General features: G+C 45.6%; 1 protein-coding gene across 6 annotated transcripts; it reads left to right on the top strand.

The window, feature by feature from the left end:
• Positions 1-28: 28 nt before the first annotated feature.
• LOC115321683 (P2R1A-PPP2R2A-interacting phosphatase regulator 1) lies at positions 29-22,340 on the top strand. 6 transcript variants are annotated; one of them, XM_029981924.2, is made up of 12 exons: positions 96-170; positions 1,545-1,696; positions 2,789-2,870; positions 6,069-6,157; positions 6,570-6,621; positions 8,288-8,404; positions 8,959-9,053; positions 9,912-9,995; positions 10,084-10,139; positions 11,283-11,382; positions 13,231-13,487; positions 17,363-22,340. In XM_029981924.2, the coding sequence occupies exons 2-11, from the start codon at positions 1,596-1,598 to the stop codon at positions 13,409-13,411; spliced, it is 957 nt and encodes a 318-aa protein (XP_029837784.2). In that variant the 5' UTR covers positions 96-170; positions 1,545-1,595; the 3' UTR covers positions 13,412-13,487; positions 17,363-22,340. The 6 variants fall into 6 exon arrangements, with proteins under 6 accessions (XP_029837788.2, XP_029837784.2, XP_029837787.2 ...); XM_040503192.2 differs by lacking the exon at positions 96-170 and adding an exon at positions 267-466 and having other exon boundaries at positions 8,962-9,053; XM_029981925.4 differs by lacking the exon at positions 96-170 and adding an exon at positions 329-466.
• Positions 22,341-22,403: the final 63 nt, after the last annotated feature.

The following is a 22,403-nucleotide window of genomic DNA, read 5'->3' as shown; positions in this document are numbered from 1 at the left end:
CCCGTGCTCATTGGCTCTTGTCCGCGGTGGAAACGGCGTCAGCCAATGACTATTTTCGTTACACGCAAGAACGTTTTCTTTTTTTTTTTTTCCTCGCTCATTCTTGTTGATTTGTTTCCTATGGTTATGTACGGTATCTGCTGCGGGCAGTACTACGAGGAGAAATCGCTGTAAGTAAAGCCCTCGGACATTTATTACAGCTGTGATTAATAACCTATCTCCAGCTGAAGTCAACCGGCGGTAGTGAGATTTTTCGTGTGTACACCTAGCGAAGAAAAGCTCGTCTGAAAAGACGACTTCGGAAGCACTGCCCCTAATCGCCCTGTGTGCAAAGCATCGGCGGTCTTCGCGTTATTTATTCCGTCGTCAGCGTGATCTTCGATCCTTGTTGTTCTGAGCGACGGTCGCGTAAAGCTTGGGGCGACTTATTCCTGTGACTTGTGCCTCGCGCGGAACCAACCGAAAAGTGAGTGGCGGCGATCGAAGCTGAACCTACTGAACTCGAGATCGAGAAGCTTTTGTCTTTTTGTACGAGTTCACCTATCGAATTGTTTTTCGCAGCGTACACGGACGAATGCCAGCTGCTCTCCTGTGTAAGCGGAAGTAACAAAGCTCAGGCAGATCTTTTGTGCTTTCTCGTTCTTTTTAGCGCGACGAGCGGCTGAAACGCGAAACCGATTGGATATGCATACCGACTTTTTTTGTCAGGCGAGCGGCCTTGTTGGGAATCTAGACCCAGCCAGTCGGCGCCGTGTGGCCGTGTCGCCCCAAAAGCATATCTCAGCGTAGTATGCTGAATCGTGTCAGCGGTACGTTATTTGGGATAAGGCCGCCAACGTATCCGCTAAAATGCGCGAGGTTATCGTGAACGAGCTTGCGTGAACGTTTGAATCTGGTTTCGTGACCATAAACTTGTTTTGTTGGGAACATATCTTTGGGCTTACTAGTGGTTACCGAAGAGGAGGTAGAAAAATATTTAATACTTTACTCTTCTTTAGCTCGCCTTTCTGTGAAAAAAGAATGATTTCAGTATGACAGTCAACATACAGTTTGAGCCTGTTACAAATTAAGAATAGGACAAAGCCCTTCCACAGAACTCTATTCTTGCTGTGATTGACGGGTTTCTTCTAGAAGGAATCCTAAGGGTGCAGGCGAGCTGGTGAATATTAACCATGTTGAATTAACCTGAGACTGGGGTAGAGAAGAAACATCAAAACGTAGAAGGGACAGAAAATAGACAGGACGACGTTTTCCTGTCTATTTTCTATCCCTTCTATGTTTTGATGTTGCTTCTCTACCCCAGTCTCAGCTTAGTTCAACAGGGTTTCCACTTCCCTTTTCTCCCAGCATTTGCTCTGCTTAAATTGAAAGACTTGCCTTTCTTTTGGTCAGTCGAGGCCGAAGTTTGAGACCTTGGCTCCGGATAATCTCTCTTAGCGGCAAACCAATGGTAGTGCTCTTCCAAGTTTCAGCTGGTGTGTAGTTGGCACCTCTGGTTTGATTTGCTCGGCGTGCCCCTGAAATGGTGTGTACGTTGTCTGCAGGTGTGCGGTGTAACGAAGAGGGGTCGCTGCCTAGCCTTCCGATGTAGCAACATGGACGTCGACCCAACACCCCCGACGAACACCACGTCCAACCTGAAGCGCTCCTCGAGCGCTCCTATGATCAATGTGTTGGGCAACACACCCTCGTTCAGGTACGCTGGAACATCGCATATCAGTCTCTCGTGTGGCTGGGGTGACTGTACAACTTAACTACTGCCACGCTCTGTTTCACTGTAACTTGGCAAAGGCTACAGTTCCAGCAAGCCAATCAGCTCGTTGGAAGAAAACATGCGACGTCGTATTGCCGTAGTGCTCTCTTCTTGTGAAGAGAAGAGAGCACTTCCCGCGGTTCTCCTGAACCAAAATAAATATTATTATTATTATCATTATTAGCTATCGCGTGCTTTGCGCCGTCGCTCTGATTGGCTCGAGGGGGCCATAGCTTTTGCTGTTTTGCAAAGTTGGGGTGAAACGAAATATCCTGGAGAGATTTCACCGTAGACAGATTAGGTCTTGCGTTTCAGAATTTTACGGACGACTAGGGACATTGCAATGCGGTCGATGACAGACCCGTTGTGTGTCAGAGCCTTAATTTCTTTGCCGTTGCTTTTTCCTTTTGCAAATACTTTCTAACAACTAAGGGACATTGTGATTAGCTGAAGTGACTCTGACCCTGCACAACGAGACAAACAATTTAATGCTTCGTATCCTACGCGAGAAAGCATCGTCGATCGGTTCAACACCTCCTATACTCGTTTTCACCTGAAGAAAAAAGAAGTTTTGCGCATTGTTCGTACGCCGCGCAAGTAGTTCTTGCGGCCGGTCACAGCGTCCCAACTCCTGGCTGTTGAAGCGTCTCTGGACTGTCAAGCTGGAGAGAAACCTGCAGCAGTGCACGTGTCACAGGCACCATGGCCAAGCGCTGACTTAGTACTCATATCTAATCAGTACCTCACAGTGGCTTCTGGCAGGTGACAGGGAACTAGGCACTACGACCTTCTCACCTAGAAGGTGTTGGTCAGTGACACTGGACTGGTTCGCTCCCCAGCCAAATCACCCAGGTCCGCGGAAACGAACAACAGATGGCCGCAATGTATGTTACGGGTCAATTATTGTCTGCTTTCGATTCTAGGTAGCCGAATCGAAAGCAGACAATAATGTTTTATTGCCCTGTCGCTGTAGTATAATGTAATCTGTGTTTGCTCTTCTCACTCAAGATGCATCTGCCTTTCTTTTCTCCGCAGGGAAGCCCTCTCCCCTCTGTTGCTGAGCATCCCACGAACTAGGCGCTTCAGTGCCAGCTTCAGCCCCAACCACTCTCCCTCTGTGAGTTGCCAGATGTTCCCGGAGAACTAAAAGTTCCAAGCGCGTATGCACCAAGGTGCCTCGCGCAAATTGTGCACATTTTTGTGTTTGGTGGAGCATTTATGCGTACAATTTGTGTTCGGGGTTTGGATACTGCGTTCCAGCTGCTTCTTTTTTGTTACATTCCTTAAACCACGCCAGGGTTGCTATGGTGCACATCAGCATGCACATGATGCTGATTTTGGGTGACTTCACTTATATCTGCAGCATCGCGCTCACTGAAATTGGCTGTGACTTGGCAGAAGAACTAGAGTGGTTTCCAAATTATTGGTGACACATGCAGTTAATGAATACAGAACCATATTGCGAGTCTGTAGCGATCCTCAGGGTTGATGAAATGCCCCAAAAATGCAACCTCGGATGCCAAACACAGACTGCATTTGTGAGTGATTCTTTTATTTACTGCACCGATTTGAGTGACACAGATATTGAGACATTGCTCAAGAAGCAGAGGAATAAAAATTACAGCCCCAACCCCCCCCCCCCCCCCCCCCCCCCAAAAAAAAAAATGTGTCAGTGCCAAGAAAAACAAAAAAAGGAGATGTTTACAAGTCTCTGTTGCAAAATTATCGCCACTAATTTAGCAGGGAAATTTAGCAAAAATTTTCCCGTTAAATTTAGCGGGGAAACTGAATGGGTGTTGAGGTAACGTGACATAAATTTAGCGGGAAAATTTTCCCGACAAATTAAGTGGAAACATTTTTCCGCTAAATTTAGCAGGGGATTTTTCCCGCTACATTTAGCAGAAAAATTTCCCTGCTAAATTTAGTGGGAAAATTTCCCCGCTAAAATTAGTGGAAAAATTTTTTGCTAAATTTAGAGAAAAAATTTTCTATAATGCAATGCGCGCGGTTACGTTGACGCCAACGGCAATGCCGCTCAACCCGGAAATGGGTGCTTAAGAGCTGTGCTTTTAAAAAAGGGATGTTGCTTCTCCGGTGGCGATGAGCTCTGCAGCAGTTCTTCACGCAGGATCAGCTGTAAGGTCGTCATACTATTTTCGTGATTGATGGGGTGCATTTTCAGAACTGCTTGCTTTGATTCATATGTCCGGCATGTCATGCTTGACAGTACGAACAAAGCAGATGGTGAAAAATCTCATTGCTTTTTTTTTTTTCCGGGGTGCCAGCTGTTGCTTTGCGCATGCTATCTTGGTTCTCGACAAGGGTCACTGTAGTGGACAGTTCCTTTTTTTTTTTAAGGTCTGATTTTATTGAGAAAGTTAAAGTTGAAGCTTAGGGCGGGTTGGTATGTACTTTAGAACAAAAACAGCGCAAAGGACGAGATGAAGAAAAACACGGACTCAGTGCTGTGTCTGTGTCTTTCTTCATCCACTCTCTTGTCCTTTGCACGGTTCTAATTATCTGGGAGACCCTCTAAAACCCCCTTGTTTATGGCGGAACCTTTGGCAATACTGAATTGTCAAGAAGAAACTGAGGACGGAATGTGTGAGCGTTGTCATTGTGGCCTCATTGTATTGTACCTTGGTTGTTTTTTTTTTATTTTGTGCTATTGTCACTCTTGTGTTCCATTACCTATTTTTTGTACTGAGGATTCTTACATCTCATCATAAATTTTCGTGGGATTGTTGTTTTCTGTGATCCAAGAATGCGGGGCTTCATTGCACTATATGAAAGTTCAGGACATACCTCTTCTGCCATTTCCATACTTGGCTCTTTTTGTTTCAGTTCATTGCTGCTACTCTTTTTTTCAGATAGCTTTTTTTAGCAGTTAGCTGGAGTATTTATTTTTATGTTTTGAGAATGCTGTTGAACCTTTCATTTGATACTTGTGGCAGTGTGTCTACCATAATATCTTGAGAGAGAGCCCACCTAAAATCAATAGCAAATCGGATGAAAATAGGGTGGGGGGATAACATTCGGTTGGCCAGAAAAAGAGAAAAAAGTGCTATTTTTAGATTTTGTGGCCCTCGAAACTTGTGATCGCAGGAAGGGGAGATGAACTAAAGACGACCGCCCTTCGCTATCAGCAATGTTCGTTCATCTCCACCGTAGTTGACTGTCACCGTTTTTGCTGAGGTCATTGTTGTCCAGGGCCTCGCAGTTACTAGAAATAGGCTATCTTTTGGTGTTTCAGAATACATAGCAAATCATGCCAAGATAGGCGGGGGGCTATCTTTCGGGGGTGAGGTATCTCTCGGGTTACTAGGTAGTTCCAGGAAAACTTTGTAAGGTAAAAAAAGTGAACATTACTCCGAAACTTGTCTGATATTAACCATGATAAATTGATAATGATTCCTGCAGGATTTCTTTTAATCCCTTTTTATGTAACACTATCATTTCAAGAGATTAGATGTGCCACACTAAGATTAATTTGTGTGTACCGGTGCGAGTTTCATGGATGGGCAATGTCCTCGCACCGAGTTGTTCCCAACTTTGCCTTTGTGATCCCCCACTTTTGTGCTAGCCAGTTCGTATTGTTCCGTGTGTTACATGTTTTGAAGTAAAGGTCAAGTTTGACGACGGAAGCTCTAAAGCATGGACAACAATGCCCATTGTATTTTAGGTTGGCCTCCCCCACCTTTGAAGGAGGCATATTTTCCCCATGTCCGATCAGTTCTTGATTATGCGAGTTAGATTTGGGATCTGTCAGGCAGAACTTGATATATCAGATTGAAGAGATTCGGAATCATGCTGTAAGATTTGTTGCGGATAATTATGATTTCAGAGATAGCACAACTGAACTTAAATTTTCTCTGCACTGGAAACCTTTGGGTCAAACAAGGAAATTCCTGTCTCAAAATCTTTCATAAAGTTTTGTTTTACAACAATCCTGCTTTTTGTAGGTTCATATACATATTTTAGCCCATCCATGTATCGGAAAGAAGAGATAATTCCGAAAAGTGTCAGCCTTTCAAATGCGGAACAGATGTTTATTAATGCTCCTTTTTTCTGCTGTCCATAGGTGACTGGAATAAACTGCCCAGCGATATTGTGGAAATGACATTGTCTGAGCATCTTTTTAGAAGATTTTAGACTACTTATAAATTAATTTTTTCCACTGTGTTTTTTTAAACGTTGTGTATTACATGATGCCCCCCTACTGTAATCTGTGTCCCCTACGTCTGTACCCCTACTGTAATGCCTCTTCAGGCAATGTAGGTACATATTCTATTAAATAAATAAATTGTAATTTCAGTCCCCGTTAGCGGCCGTGCCGTCCCGAGTGAGCCAGATCAAACATGAGGAAGGCATGGACGTCATGATCAGAGAGACTGCCCACGAAAAGTGAGCATCTGCCGTTCCTTTTTCTCGTCTGATGTCTTTTTTGGTACCTGGAGTGCATCTTTGACTGGTGGGTTTAGCGTTCCATACCACCCGTGCATTGGAAGGGGTTTGGAAGTGGCAACGAATGATGTGTTTTTTGCAAACATTTTAGCTATAGTTGAACATATGTAACGATTTGTCTCAAAATGTCCTTGGCTCTAAGTGTGCCCTACTCAAAGTGACACTGCTGCTTGGCTGCTTGTGACAACTTTAAAAGTTATTAGAGTTAAAAGTTAGTTCAGAGAAAGTACAGTTAAAAGGGGAACCAGTTACATGCTTAACATTTATTGTAAAGTTGTTGCTTATAGTAGGGTTTGACTTGGCGCGGCTTGGCACCAGATGAGCTTATATTCTTTTTGTTTATCTCTTCCAGGGAAGTGCAGTCAAAGCTTGCAATTTCACAGTCCTGGGATGATCTCTCATTAGTAAGTAGTCAGTATTGACTGCTGTCTTTCCAGTGTTTTTATTTAAAAAAATGCTATAGTGCTTTTACCAGATTTGCCTTCAGGTCTGTAACTTCTTTGCATGCACGATCCACGGCCTCACAGATCTCAATGTCTTACTGTAGAACTTCATTGACGTGTTCCTGGTTTATAGACGCTTTTAGCATGTGCCACATTAAAGCCATCGTTTCTGAACTTTTATGGGGATGTCTAGCCACTGAGGTGGGCATTCATTAGCCTACATAAGAGCCTTTGCTGGACACAAGGACACTGGCATCAAGAAAGGCCATAGTGATGAAGGGAAGTAAATTGAATAAGGGGAACCAAGGACTGAGTGTCGCTTTCTATTGGCAACGCCCATGCAGTGCCCTGTAAACGTGTCTATGTATTTGCCCGGCTGCAATGTTCATCATTGTCGGTCCCAACAAACTCTTGTAGGGATGTCTGTAGAAATTTCTCATTCTTTGCATTTGCCTTCTCTGTGCGCCACCCGACGCCTCCGGTGTGGCTTGTTGGGGTGTTTCTTGCCCCAGTGTGGGCTTGAAAGGGATTCTGGCTTTTTCAAAAACACGCTTGTCTGTTCATTTGTTTCTACTGCATGGGCTTGCATGCATCTGTTGCGCTTGGTTTGCCCAGTTCTGCTAGTTTCATTCGTGTCTCCGACCTCGTGCCCCCTCTCCGTGGCGCTCACGCTGCGCTGCTCATGTCAAGCTTCACAGCTTTGCAACGGTACGCGATTGTCAGGCTTCACTGCCTCGCACCGTCGTGCACCGTCAAGCTTCACTGCTTTGCACCGGTGTGCTCAAAGAAGCAGCTGACGCAGCGAAGCATCTCAATCAACTCAATTGGCTAAAAAGTTTCGTTCACTATTGTACGTTGGCACCCTTTAAAAAAGAAAAATAGGTCAGTCTTTATTTAAAAAGAATAAAATTTGCGCGCAGTGGAGTGCAATGCAAGGGACCTGGTGCGGATGCATGCAGTTGGCATAAAAATTGTGGAATCTTATCATCAGTAGGAGACTCCAGTTCTGTTTTACCACGTCTTATCAGAGTCGTCGTTTTGCAAAGTGTCTTTTCGCGACTTTGTGGCTCATTTGCAATTCTGCGACATCATCATCTGATAGTTGAGAGAATGACGTGGCCAGCATGGTCGGCGAAGGAATTTTAGCCAAAGTGACTAGGGATGCTGTGACATAAATGTTAGTACAAACTTCTCGAATATTAGAGCCTGTTACGCAGTCGGGCTCACCCAGGCGAGAAGCAGGGTGTTGAGAGGCAGGTTAGGGAAAAAGAAGGACAATGGCGCAAATATAAACAGCCTTCCACCATCTCTGATCGGTGTTTCTGGCAGTAACAACCAGGAAGGCCAGCACATTGAATGGGAAATTAATACGCATATCTCTATCGGAATTTAAGGAGTCCCAATGTTTGTGCGTTTGTTTTTTATATTTTGTGCTGCCACTTGGCTTACAGAGGCTGGACCTCACTCATGCACATGAGAAGAGCTGGTACTAATGCAACCACAACAGTGCAAAAGCAAACAAATGCCTGTTTCCTGGCACACAAACTACACGAGGCAATTCTACGAATAATTGAACTGCGTCCTCATGACCGTTCCAGTCCTGATGCGGTCTCTCCCGCCTTTGCAGGCTGACGGCTGCCTGGGTGACACGAGCAAGCGGCCCCGGTCGCTGACGGACCCCCTCCACATCTTCACCCCTCCGCCGGGCATCTGCAACTCTCCCTCTCCCACGCGGACGGGCAAGGTGCGAACCCCGTCGTCTGCTCAACACGTCTTACTGAGGGCGTGAAAGTTCGAAGTCGCCTCGGTGCTTCGCATACAGACGACGAGTGCCTCGATTGTTTGGATCTGTTTCGTTCTGGTTTGGCTTTTGGGGTAATCTGTTGGGGATGCCAACACAAACACACGACGCAGCCTCTGCACTTTAACGACACCCATCCAAGTTGCGGCGCCGACACAGGGGTAGAGCGTCAGACTAGGGAGCAAGGGGTCCAGGGTTCCGATTCCTGGCAAGGGACGAAGCACTTGGAGGTTATTGTCGGTGACGGGTTAAGTGTGGGGGAAGTCCCTCCCACTTGTTTCCAATTTAGAAAAGCAAATGCCTGAGAGGGGGTCACCTTCTCTCCAGCGTTTGCTCTGCTAACGTGGAAAGAGGTGAGAGGAGCTTCCCTCGAACTCTTAATAGTCTTAGAACGTTGTTTTAGTAACTTTGGGGGAATTTGTAATGCGGCTTGTTGTTTCTGTAACTCCAGCGTACCCTTTTCGTGAAGTGTCGTGGTCGCCGCACCTCTGTTCCAGCAGCAGTGCTTCTCGCCCTCCATGTGCCTGTCCAGCAAGCAGGCGTTCTCTCCTAGTCCCAGCCCCAGCCCCACGCGGAAGGCCTTTGCCACAAGGTCAGTCCACTACAGAGTCGCCAGAGCCGTGAGACTCGGCCGTCGTTTACGATACGTTACTTTGCTGGGGTTCTGAAACTCCACAATCTGGAGGTATGCTGCCTCAACCAATAGCCAAGGAACCCCTCCCGGTCTCGACACCGATGCGGTAAAGCAGTTCAGAATCCTGCACAGCTTTCGAATAATTATGAACGTACGAACGAGTGTCTGGCTCATAGTTATGCGTCATTGGGTGGTTTAGGTCTAAAATGGCGTTTGAACTGAGGAAAAAACGGACACTTGAAGGTGGCGACGGTTGCAGAAATTTGGGAGCTTAGGGGAACCCTTGAGGGTGCTCTGGCGAACTTCCGCTTTCCTATGAATTCAGTTTGAGAACACGTTTTATAAAGTGGGTTCCTGGGAACTCGCTTTATAATAACCCCGAGGAAATCTCGAGCTCCTAAATTTCCTCGACTGCTTGTACCACCAAGTAAGGCGTTCTTTTAATTCAAGCGCTATTCTAGCGGACCCGAGCCACTCTGTGATGCGTAACTATGGGCCAAACGCTCCCCAATAAGGTGCTTTACTGTCTACAAAGTCTGTAGGCTTCCGCACTGCTCTACCACATCAATGCCGAGACCGGCGGGGGTCTCTCGAGATAGAAAAGTTTGAGAAACCCAGTTCGCGGCGTGCCACGCCTTTTTGTTGCAAGCTGCACCTACGGCTGCCCAATGACCAGGCGCTTCTAGTATGGTCCTCGTTGCTTATCACGCTTTTGCGAAGATTGGATCGCTCCGCAACGTCGTGCCGCTTTGTGGAGCGCTCGAGGTTCCTGTGTCGTGACGACTTCGGTTCTGTGTTCTGTGGCGCTGCATGCAGTGAGGCCAGGGATGCTGCCCACATGCCGGTTGTCCGTACTAGCCTCGATTCGCAAAGCTCTCTGGTTGGCCACACCTACCTCAGGTGACTGGCGGCGACGGGCGGTCCCCGCTGTTCCGCGTCGCGCCGGGCTCCGCGGTTTACTGACTGCCGTCCTTGTCTTGCGTTGCAGACGAAGTCAGAGTCCTATCACGCTGAGGCCGAGCCAGTTTTCCGTGAAACGAAAGTGTGAGTGCCGTTTCCTCCCTGGATTTTATTTCTTTACTGTTTTACAAAAATTATCTTGTCGTTTCATTAGCTATAGTCTTAACTCTGAAATTCTCAAATGAGGGCCACAGATCCGAATTTAGGATGCCTAGTTTTTGAATGCGTGGTCGAAGCTACGAGCATCCGTGTGTTTACATGCCCCGAGTAAATGGTCAAAAGGTGCGGATGAACTAACTTTACGATCGGATGGAAAAGGAGGTAAGAAAGCCGCCGAAAGGCCAAATTGGGTACCACCGGGATTTTAACTCGGAGTTTCCCTGTTACCTGTGAGGTGTGCTTACCACTGCACCACAGACCCTGACATAGAAGTACTGTTCAGAATCACTTAAAATGAATCTCGTAATAAAATTATTGTGCTTAAAGGTTTTTTTTAGGAAATGTTTATTTTGCGACATACGTGTACTATCCGGGCACCCAAAAAAGATTTTTTGGAGTCCAATATCTTGTGAAGTTAAGTGAAATTGGAATTTCTTATCCAACTGTTGAATCTGCTCTGGAGCCAAGTCTGAGCTCTTTCGGAAAGAGAGCTTTCCTGCGTGACGCAAAGGTTCTTATTCTCATAAATGCCCTACCTTGATCTGTCGAGAGAATAGTTGCATGTTGGGAGCTCTCTATTCCTGCATGTGTGGAGCTTTTAGGCGCGAAGCTCCTTAGGGGCTAGCCATGTCCGTGTCTCCGACCACCGTCGGGTGCACGTGCTCCTGCTCGTGAGCTCACGTGCTCATGAGCACGTGAGCACGTGCTCTTGTGCTCGTGTAGGGGGAAAAAAAATGCATCTCCACGTGGTGAATGATGTTGATTGGGGCAAAGCTCTGGTGGTGCTTTTCTGCGTAGACGGTGAGCTGCAGCATGCCGAGCCTTTCGTTCGTTTTCGTCCATGTCAGAAAAAGAATGTGTGGTATGGAACGTGGTTATATACGCATTTGAGCATTTGACCGCAGCGTGACATGGATGAAAATGAACGAAAGGCTCGGCATGCTGCGGCTCACCGTCTACGTAGACAAGCACCACCGGAGCTTAACCCCAATCAACATCATTCACCACGTGGAGACGCGGTTGTTTTTTTACTCCCTGGCTAACCTGTTTCTTGGGGACGTACCTCAGTCGACATGGACATGGACCAGGGAGACTTCCCGATGCCTGCCAAACGACTCAACCTGTCCGTTGCTCAGGAGATGGCCACCTCCCACGTGCTGCACCACAGGTATGACAGGTGGCCCTGGAGGGGAGACATGGGTCTTCGGAGCCAAAGAAATCCAGAAAACACTGTTGTTTTGGAAGACGGTGATCTTGAAATCTACAGCTATTATTTTTGAAGATTAATATTCGAGCCATAATATCACTTTATAATATCTCTATGGGTTTAAATTGCACTGAAGCTGATGCTAAAACAACACTTTCTCAAAAAACAAATTTTGGACTCCTTACAAATTTTCAGGAGGGATATCTCAGCATCTAGGGCAGACAAAAAGACAACTTTTTTTAGCACAATGTAGCTAAATGTGCAAAGCATGCAATGTTGGAAGCAGATTTTTCAAAATCGGTGTAGGAAAAGTTTTAACTGAAATAATGCTTTATTGCTTGGTAGCCACACATTGAGCACTGAACTTCAATGTGTTGTAAAGTCACATTATGATAATGGTTCAATCTAAAAAGTGCTTCCAACATTGCATTCTTATTGCATTCTTTCATGATTTGTAGTATCTGACCATATGTTAAAACATTCTTTTTTAAAGATGATTTTTCTCTATTGTCTTTAAACACAAAGTCTGGCTGATTATAATTATCCTCATAAGTAACCTACTAATTAAAAAAAAAAATGGCAGATATTCGAAATCAGGTCAAAAGTCTGAACAAGCCTGTGCTGTTTTATTTGGCTTGGCCAAAAATATAAGGAAAAAGGCCCCAATATTAGTGTTCCCCCTTAAAGCGGTGATCAAACGGGGGAGAAGTAAGTGATTTCATGTGCGTGATGCCTTTGTCGAGCGCAACTTCCTCCTCAGCTTCATCGTTCGTACGGATGAAGCGCTGGTAAGAGGGATGTCGACGTTGGCTGTCGAATTTAGTGGCTTCTACTCTTGAGAACGTAGCACGCAGATCTAGCTGTTTCTACACTTGGTACCAAAGCTTTTAATGACAGAATATTGTTTAAAGCAAACTGATCCGCCACCAAGCAGGTATTGTTTGTAACTCCCGAGAAACTCTCCCTCCGTCCACTGCAAATCCGATGTCAGTGCGCCGCGTCTCAAAAAGCCTGACGCTTTCATCGCATGACTTTTTGGGATTTCTCCCTCGGGCAAATACTTCGTAAAGATCTGTTTGCCACACTGGAGATGGAGTGGGCGCGAAGCATGTTCCAGCACTTGTTCTGTGCTCAACTAGTTTACGCCAGATTTATTGTTTCCTAAGCCACGTCCAATGCAGCGCAAGCTCAGTTTTATTTGAGGGTTGTAAAATTGGGTTAGTATGATGCGAGTGTCCCTGATGCAACTGAGATGCAATTCAAAGTGTGCTGATTTCACAAGGATAAGGGTGAAGTTTTTTCCCTAAGCCTAAACAGTAACAAACACTACAACGGGACCTGTAGCCCAGTCGTATTGCGAAGGGAGGCAAAGACGGGGGCAGAACGCGGCAAATTGTAAGCGCAGATGCCGATGGTCCTGAGAAAAAGAACGAGAAAAAGAAGTGACAGAAAAAGAAGGCAGACGAAAGGTTGGGCGTGTTCGTTTCGGCGCGACGAGTTGGAAGTTGTTCAAATGCTTGTCAACATAATTTCTTTTGCACAATGCGCGATGCCAGTATTTTGTGCAAAATAAAGCTAGGAAACAACTTGGGTACAAAACCTTGCACATGGCACTTTGCCGCTCTTCCGTGTATACTGAAGCATCGCCAGCAACACGGTTCCGTTGGGATTATCGACGTCCACGTCTGTGCCCCGGCGCTTCGAAGTGGCTGAAACGCTTGGGAACTTTCCGTCTAGACTTTGTTCTATTAACCTTATGGTACTGCGTGACGAGAGGAATGTGCCCGTGGTGGCACCTCTGCTGCACAGCCTGTCGCAGAGCAGCCTGGAGGCCACGAGCAGTCCCGAGCAGACGGTGCCCCACGACATGACGGACTCCCTGTCGAGCAGCAGCGGGTCCCCCTGCTGCCCCACCGCCTTCCACGCCTCCGGACGGTCCCCCGCCGCCCCCTCGGCCCCCGACGGCTCCTGCAACATGGAGGACTCCTAACCTCCCACCGCAGCCCCCGACCTCTCCTTCCTTTCCTCCTCTTCAGCAAGATGGCCGGACTCGTCCCTGGCGGCAGGTGAGGTTGCCACGTTGCGACATTATCCACCAGAGCTCGTCGGCAACAAACCGTTGCAAGGGGCGTTGTTATGGACTATTATACGGGGCTGGATTTTGCTGTGAAAGAATGATCAATAAAAAATTAAGCATAGAATATAGATGTCTAAAAAGAACAAGATGTAGGAAGCCTAGCTTTCACACTTATCGCGACAAACAGTTTGCCGAGAATCGACTGTTTCTGAAATATTTGAGACAACAACTTCCGATCCTCGAGACGTCGAGAGATGTTTGGTGCAGACGACGGACGCATAACGAACGCGCACGGAATGACCGAAGTATGCCGTCTGCAACAGTTGAATTGTTTGCTCAATGATACAATTTTGATTTTTTATTTATGTGGCAGGCCTAAGAAAACTAATCAGGTTTACAAAAACAAGTTGTGTTTGCCTGTGATACAGGATACTGTCTGACAAAAATCATCACATGCATGGAGATATGCTAAAAATATGGCGAGAAGAGCATCTGTTTGGAACATGGTATCAAAGCAGCATCGGGCCCTTTGTTTTGATTTTGCAGTTGACTTGCATTATAATGAAGGAGCAATTATTGTGACTCTAACAAAGTGGTTCAGGAGCTGAAGCAAGCTCCACGGAAAGGCCCTCGCGCACCTTGAACGTCAATCAAAGCTGTTAAGGGGCACTCCGCTTCCGAAATCCCACAGAAAGTTGACCCTGAGAATAGAAGTTTCGTCGTTTGTCGCCAACTTCATTCAGCACGTTCGCATACTCCCTCGGAAAGAACCACTGAACTCGCAAAGCCATCATGTCGTCTGCTAGCAAGGCGAAACCGGCTTTGAAACCTTATTACGGGTTTTTGTCATCGCTTTGAGGTACCAAGACAATAGAAAAATTCTTCGTGATTACGGTACATATGGAGGAGACACCATGCTTACAAAAAAATGTTTACTTTTTGATCGGAGAATTTTTAACCTCTTGTCGAGCCCCCATGCATGTGTCCATAGCAATGGCGCTAGCAACGGTTTGTTTGGAGCAGTGCGCCATGCTGTGACGTCGTCACTCACGGGGTCAGTTGTCCCAACTGACCAAAAATTATCCCTAGACATCACCCTCAAACCTTTGAAATGAAAAACCTCATAATTGCAACGAAAATAACGTACTAATGGCCAAGTGCTGCCTCCTGCCTTTTATTGCTCTTCCAAAAAGGGAAGCGTCGTGACGTAATAATGGTTGCGGTTCTTCTCAATTTCCGCAGTTTATGTCTTCATCGTTGCCTTCGCCGAGAATGATCATACGGGTTTTGTTCGGACATTGTCGTTTGGCAGGCACCAAACTTGACTCGGCCGAGTACTCAGTAATATCTTCCTCGAAGCGTGAAGGTCACCTGGCACAGAAAAGTCCTGATCAACATAGCTGCCACAGATATCCAGCTCCCTTGTGGCACTGCGCATTTGCAAGACCTGAATTTGGCTCTCTAACAAATTCTTTTATGCGCTGAAAGATTTGTTGCTATTGTGCTACACCTATTTTAAGTGTTTGAGACAATAAGTTACAGATTTCCGGGGTTGTCGGTGGCCTTTTGACGTTGAATTGCGAAGACTGACAGCGGGTATTTGAGGAACATTTTCTGGCTTAAAATGTTCAGTTGTGTGATGTTTCGCATGGTATACGCTCCGTGCGGGAACTATAGGGGGCGCTTCGAAAAACGCGCGTAGCGCCGCTAGTGGAGGAGCTGGCGTTCGACAGTGAGGCGCGTTCAGCAGCCTGCGGCGCCTTTTCGCATGCGAAGCTGTGGCCGCGGAAGCGCGCACGGACGAAACTTTTGCTTTTTGAGCCGATACATTGAGGGTGACGTTACATGGGTGCTGGGGCAGACCTGAGAAGGGCATCTAGCTGTTCTCCACTTCTTATATATTGTGTTTGAGTCGTTATTAGGGGTAATTTCTCTAGTTACGGCCGAAAAAGGAGTTTGAGCAGTTTTTTGAAAAGCCGCGGCCCCCCATAATTGCTCTGAGTGGGAAATTTATTTCGCTCGTCGCTGTAAACGTAGGACTGCTGGAACGATGATATTTGGAGGCGAGTGAACTGTTCACTAAGTTTGTGCACAAAGTGTGCCAAGTTTAATTAAGACAGCAGGTGTGAAAGTTATGTTTCTAACGAATAAAGAAATAAAGCTGTACGGGATATCCAATATTGAACCCAAAATGTTGTGTTATAGCGAGCTGTGCAAAGTGCAGATTTGGGCACACAGGTGCTTCGACTTGATAGTAACATGACACAGCACTTATTATACCAAAAACAGGTGGCATAGGGAAACCAGGTGGACATTTAGTTTGGGCGGCGTAACTCAACGGGAACCGGTTTTGACCATGAAAGGGCTGTCAAGAGAATACCACTCGTCGTGGGAGGTGGACACTTTTCAGGTAGGAAGGGACTAGTGCACTGTACTTCCAATTGAAACAACTTTACGAAAGGTGGTTTTAAAGCCGAGAAAACAAAGTTGTCGGCCAACACACGGTTTGGCCGTCAAGGGCTTTTGCGGTCAGCTGTTGTAAAATAACCTCTTGTGCGAGGTACTGATTTTCGGCGCACAGGTACTTTGACATGCTAGTAACTTGACACAACACTTATTATACCAAAAAGAGGTGGGATAGCGAAACCACGTGGAAATTTAGTTTTGGGCGCCGTAACTAAACTGGAACTAGTTTTAACCGTCAAAGGCTGTCAAGATAATACCACTCATCGTTGGAGGTGCGCACTTTACAGGTAGGTCACCTATCGCAAAATGGTTCGAACCACTTTGCGATAGGTGAAAGTCGAGAAAAACAATTGTTGTCTACAGAACTCGGGGTGTCAGCGTTTCCACATCCAAAAGTATACTGATCAAAAAAGAAAGCACACCACATAAACTTCCATACTCAAACGTCAATTCTCCAGTGATTCCGAGTTTCATGGTAGTTTTCCTATAGATTCATATATGTCACTCTTTTTTTTTTTCTTCTTTTTTACCATTCGAGTCTTTCTTCATGAAGTACAGATTGCTTGCCGTACTTGTCGGGAAATATCATCGACACGCACGATGGGGACGAAACTTCTTTGGAGGGCATTCCTCCAACCAAATTGGCACTGCATACCCGCGAGTGTGGGATGGCATTTCAGTTTTTCCCATCGGCGCCAACACATGTAGGCGTTGCTGGTACGAAAACAAACGCAGAGCGCAAAGCGGCAGTGTAGAATATGTCAGCCGTGCCGAAACAGTGGCAGACATGATCGGGAGACCGAATTTCTCGCCTCATACGGCACGGGTCCATCGTTGTCGCTGTCCCACAAAGCATCGGCGAGGTGAAAAGCTGTGAAACTTTGTCCCCACGAGATACGACGCATAACTATTGAAGCACGTAATGACGCAGCACAGGCAGCACTTCATGCTGTGAACCCAGCGCAACCGCACCGCTCCAACTTCAATGCGTACCAACGTACGCGGCGTGGTTTCGGTTTCGTTTTCCTTCGGGTTCTCACTGCCCACCTTCGGTACCGGCCGCGCGGCGGCGCGCCAGTCGCGTCGCACGGAGTGTATAGGTTGTTTGCACATGACGTCAATTCGCCATTTTGTGGTTAGTTTGTTTTTTCAAACAAATTTACTACATTGAAGGATTACATCGTAACCGGTTGAGATGATGTCGGCAGTACTGTACGCATTTGAGGGGGCATGTAAATCCTTGGAATGCTTGAGTTTGGCACACGCCAGACAGCTCGCAACAACAAAATGGTGGACGAAATTACGTCAGTGAAAACACCCTATTGAACGGTTTGACTTCTGATGAGTGGAAAACACTTTAATATGAAATGCTTATCTCCAGCGCTGCGTTTTTCGCAGGTTGCCGTGGCCGTCTGCTGCATCTAGTCTGGCCTGTTGATCGCGACGGAGCGAGCCGGTCGGAGAGCGATGCCATCAAGAATGGGCCTCTTGTTTCGGGTTGCACGCGCTTGGTTTCCTATTTATTGTCGAACTGGATTGCACGTGAAACACCAGGCCCTGATCGCTTTCAAGCCAACGCTTTGCGGCTGTTTTGCCAAAAGCGTGAGCGACGATTCTCCGGAAACATCCCGCAAGCAACGAAAGTCATCACTATGACCGACATTATTTTGTTTCGTGATTGTTAATTTGCCTTCCAAAACTAACTAATGTTTTTTCGCTGAACTATAGAATTTTACTGCGAAACATTCGGACCCCTGTTTGCTACTCAGTTGTCCTTCGAGCCCTTGTGCAGGATGTTTTGGTTACTCTTCTGAGCGAAAAGCTGCCGGTCGGGGGTTCTCGAACGGCTCGACAAAGCACCATAGATGGACTAAACAAGTCCTTCAATGGTACTCCTCAGCTTTCTGAACCGAGTTTGTGATCTATTCGGCGGGCTGGTGGAAGTTATGTGTGAGAATGCATTAAGAATGTACTCGCACATCTTTGGTCGTGGGAGAACCTTTTAAGGTACTCTCATGAAACTGAAGCTGTTCATGTTTGCAGCTTCAGTTTCAAGTCAGGCTCATCTTTGGTCATGAAGGAGCCTAGGGCGGGTCTTTGAATGTAGCTTCACTTTTAAATCAAAATGAGTGTATACTGGGAATTCCAAGCATGGCCAACGAACCTCTTTTTCTTGCTTGCTGTACCAGTTTGAGTGGATAATAGGAATTTACGATTTAGGAACCCCCGACACAACGGCGGCACTTGAAATCCTGGTGATTCTTTTAATGTTCCTTGCCGCAAACGCTAGATGCGTGACAGAAATTGGCGAGGTGTGGGGCGTAGTCCGTTATGGCGTAGCCTGTGCAACATGGACGGCCTATTTTTATTGCAACTTCCTTCGCAGGCGCACCCTTGGCGTGTTCTGTCCGCAGGATGTGGAGTCTTGATTTTAACCTCTGTGTTTGCTCGTAATATTATGATTAATATTGTTATAATTATTAAAGCCCATTGTCTGGTACAGTGCAGGCTGTAGGCTATGATACAGCATGTCTGATTACATCTGGTAAAGATGTTCCACATCAACATTTTGTAGGGAACATGTTCCAGGATAAAGCTTTTTTTAATTATTTAGAATATTGAAATGAAATTTCTACAGTTTATGGTGCTTAATCTTCTCTCTAAAATTATTGTGTTAGATTTGATATAGTATTTTTTTAGGTTCTCGATGCAATGTACATGCAGAAAAAAAAACATGTTCTTGTGCATGTGTGAGGCATGGCAACACACTTAAAAGCCTAGTAAAATAAACCAATTGGCTGCTTTTAAACCACTGACTGCAATGAACAATAAAAGTAAGGTGTGTGATGCTTCTTTCATTTTAAAATAATAAAGCAATAGCAAAAATGCCATTTCATGGGGCTAACAAAGGTTTCTTAGATTTTCCATCAATATAAAAAAAATACATTCTAACCAAACCTAGATAGTTTCATTCTACATATTCTAAAGTATATTCATGCCAAATTTGATTGTGCTAGGAATATATTAAGAACAGAAATCCTCAAGCACAATCCGTGAAAGTGCCCCAAAATTACATAAAAAGAAAAATGCATTCGAATGTTACCATAAATGTGTAGCTATACTGTTTGGCAGTGAGGAAAATAATATTTTGTTAATAAATTTTCGTAAGAAATTGAAGCTACAGAAAACTGCAATGGAGAGGAGACGGCTAGGCCTACTTGGCAATGCAAATGTGATGGCAAGCGACGTCACAATTTGAAGAACCACCCAGAAAACATTGGCTCAAATTCATTCCATTCTGGGTTGCCTGGAGGTCTTCAAATGCGCAAATGAGTAATTTTGCGTATCCGACACTGATTATTTTTATACATCAAATATAGATTAAAAGATGAGAAAACACCGTAAAACTCAAAATCACTTTTTTTTTTGCGCAAAATATCACCGTTTTTAGACTCGAATCTTCCCTTAACAATGTTGCTGTTGAACATTGCTTGTCAGGTGTAGCTTTGACATTTTTTGATAAATCAGAAAACAACTTTGTGTTGTTTTGTTTTTTGTGCTTTATTTTATTTTTTTTTCTTTTGTTCCTTAGCTTGTGCAATGTCTGTGCGAAGTTTTTACCTTTCCTTTGTCGGGTGGCAATGGCGATTGGAAGCATTCCCTTTCGCGGGCGAGTGAAAAAGAGCATTGTCCTTTAAGACGTACGAGGGATCGCCAAACTGGCCGCTTGTATAAAATGTGTAGAGTTGGGAAACAGTAGAAACTGTTGGCACGGTGCTCTTCAACATTGATGATCTCCGGTTGTCTGTTTTGGAATGCCAAAATATCTGCATAGTGGGCATGTGTGTGCTTTGGCAGAGCAACGACAGTGCACCTTGTTAAGGCTTGGAATGTCTGGAAGTTGTATAATGAAGAAAATCAATTGTTAGGCTTTCCTTCAAGGTTTGTTCAAATGATGCACAAAGAATGCCTGAACATCTGCTGAAGCACACAACGCTGCAGAAGAGACATGTAGATACCCTTCGTTCATTTTTGTCGGCAATCGGTCGAGAATGGGAGTTTTTGTTGGGGCTTCGTTATTTATTTGTTATTGTTTAGGCAACTTATAGTTCCTTTTGGTGTGTCTTGGCCTACCTCCAGTCCGAGGCAAATGTTTACTTTTGTTTTTAAAACCTCGGGACGCTTTTTACGAGCGACTACAACGGGAGGTGTGCTCTCGGTTTGTGGGCTCTGCGTCCTGATTCTTGAAAGTGACAGGTTTGATGATGTGAAATGTATGCTACAAGAAAGGCACTGAATGCAGGGAAACTTGTGCACTTGCTCATATAAGTGGTGCCAGCGGATGTCACGCGGCAGGCTTCTTTCGTGTTTTTAGCGTGTCCGACACAACCCGTTTTGATTGCGACAATATTGTTGTAACACAGTTAACTAGAGAAACAAAGTTACGGAGTGCTACAAACTTTCTAAAGACAGGCTCAGATCACTGAGCTCTTCACATTGTTTTGCTTCCATACTACCGCAAACATCTAGGAGCGAGAGTTGGGCGCTTAAATCACTCACATTTATGCTATGTTTCACATTAAATGCGAGCGAAGCCGAAGCTACGAGCACGTTGCCCTGAACAATGCTTGCACTGCACACGCCCGCGTGCTTATAGCTCACTCTTGTAGTTACTGCTGCGCTCGTGATTAATATGAAAGAAAATATAGACACTGTTTTGTTTCAAGCAGGCACAAGTTTTAATTTGACACATTTTTCCTATCTAACCACTTTTTCTTTCGTCGCAGTACCCCTTCCAACTTTGTTTCTAACTTGCACCTTGCTGTCAGACACTCTTGTCTATTATAGTGGTCTTTTGGTTTGCGTCAACGGCAAAGAGTGATTCATGCAATTGGCACAGTACGGTTGTCGACAAGGGCGTGGGAGGCACACGGATATTCTGTTTTGTGTCTCGGCACCACTTGGCGTGCAAAGTGTGGCCACGTTGAAGGTTACGGAAAAGCCCCGGCACCACTTGGCGTGCAAAGTGTGGGCACGTTGAAGGTTACGGAAAAGCCCTCGCGCATACATGCTTCTTTTTGCCTTCAAGTGGTGCCAGCCAGTCTCGCAGATGCTGACTCCTCTTCTCCGCAGCGGCACATCTGAGGCTGCATGCAGGCTGCATGCACGGCGTGTTTCTAGAATGCAGCAGGTCGTCGTTTGGAGGTGTCGGTTTCTTCTCTGCCAGCCTCTTAAAACAACACCACCTAGAATAATCGAGGCTTGTGAACCACCTCTTCTATTTCCACGTAATGTCATCATGCTCGGATGATGCCCCGGGCGTCCTTCGACGCATTGATTGGACACAAAGCCTAGCCAAACACCGATGCAGCACTCTTGTCCTGTCTGCGCCTGATCTCGCTCTGATGACGTGAAAATGATCAGGCACGGGTTTCGATTATTTTAGGTGGTCTTGGTTACACTCCCCTCGGCGTTATTGCAACATTTCGGAATTCCTGCGAAGCCGGGAAAGTTGGGCATTTGTGAATGTGAAACCGACGTTGTTAGACTCCATCTTATTATTTTTTTTTTCAACTTCTAAATTTAGTTTATAACTGTATGAACTACAAGCTGGCTCCTTCATGTCAGTGAAGGCAATCTTCCTTACACTTGTAACTGTGTCGTCGGTGTGATCTGTGTACTAAGTGTAGGTTTTTGCCTAGGCCGAGTACTCCTAGAGGTGTTTGCACCCTCTGTCTGGTGCAAAGGACTGTTGTCAACGTGGTCCTCGGACCGTCCCCAGGAATCGTCGACTGTCCCTAAGAAAGAAATGCTCTTTGGCGAGCCATGCTTGCCCATTCATTGCATGGCACCTCACTCGTGGTGAGCCAACTGAGGACTTCTAGCATTTTTTAATTAACCAACTCCTTTGTACGCTCTCTTACCTCTCACTTCTGGCAAGACTTTTTTCTTTTTGTTTTGTTTTTAGGGTTTAAGATTTGTGTTGTGCTGTTCTGTACATAGGGGCATGGAGCCTGTAAATAGAAATTGTGTCACATTGCTGAATCCTTCGAGCTCAAAAACATGGCTTGGGATGAGGTCAGATTTAACGGGAAAACTTCTGTTTTACTATGGAATAAAACCTTGCATTTAGGTTAACTTTTTGGGGGCGACATCTGAATGTGTCTGTTTTTTTCTTTTTTCTTTTCTTTTAATATGCCTGATTGGAGGTAACACGAAAAGGATTATTGTATTTTGTAACATATCAAGTGTATGGCCTGTGAAGCCACATGTTGATGCAGACAATGTGCTGTTTGCTGTGGTTTGACTGTATCTATTTGTGTGTGTGTACATATAGAGATTAAGAATAGCTTATTAAATTTTATTCATTGACGATCTTGGGACTGTACTGCGTTTGCTTATTGCGTGTGGGAAGGGGGATTCCCGGTAAGTTTGTTTT

Source organism: Ixodes scapularis, unplaced genomic scaffold, assembly GCF_016920785.2.
Source record: "Ixodes scapularis isolate PalLabHiFi unplaced genomic scaffold, ASM1692078v2 PGA_scaffold5__190_contigs__length_132052651, whole genome shotgun sequence".
Classification (NCBI taxonomy): Eukaryota; Metazoa; Arthropoda; class Arachnida; order Ixodida; family Ixodidae; genus Ixodes; species Ixodes scapularis.
Note: the sequence above shows the minus strand (reverse complement) of the source record. Positions and strands in the feature narration are given on the sequence as shown.

Bases quoted from the DNA above. Each gene is read 5' to 3' on its own strand.
- LOC115321683 (XM_029981924.2), top strand. From the start codon at position 1,596: ATGGACGTCGACCCAACACCCCCGACGAACACCACGTCCAACCTGAAG. The intron at 9,996-10,083 runs GTGACTGGCGGC...CTTGCGTTGCAG, and splicing joins GTTGGCCACACCTACCTCAG to ACGAAGTCAGAGTCCTATCA. The intron at 10,140-11,282 runs GTGAGTGCCGTT...GACGTACCTCAG, and splicing joins GTTTTCCGTGAAACGAAAGT to TCGACATGGACATGGACCAG.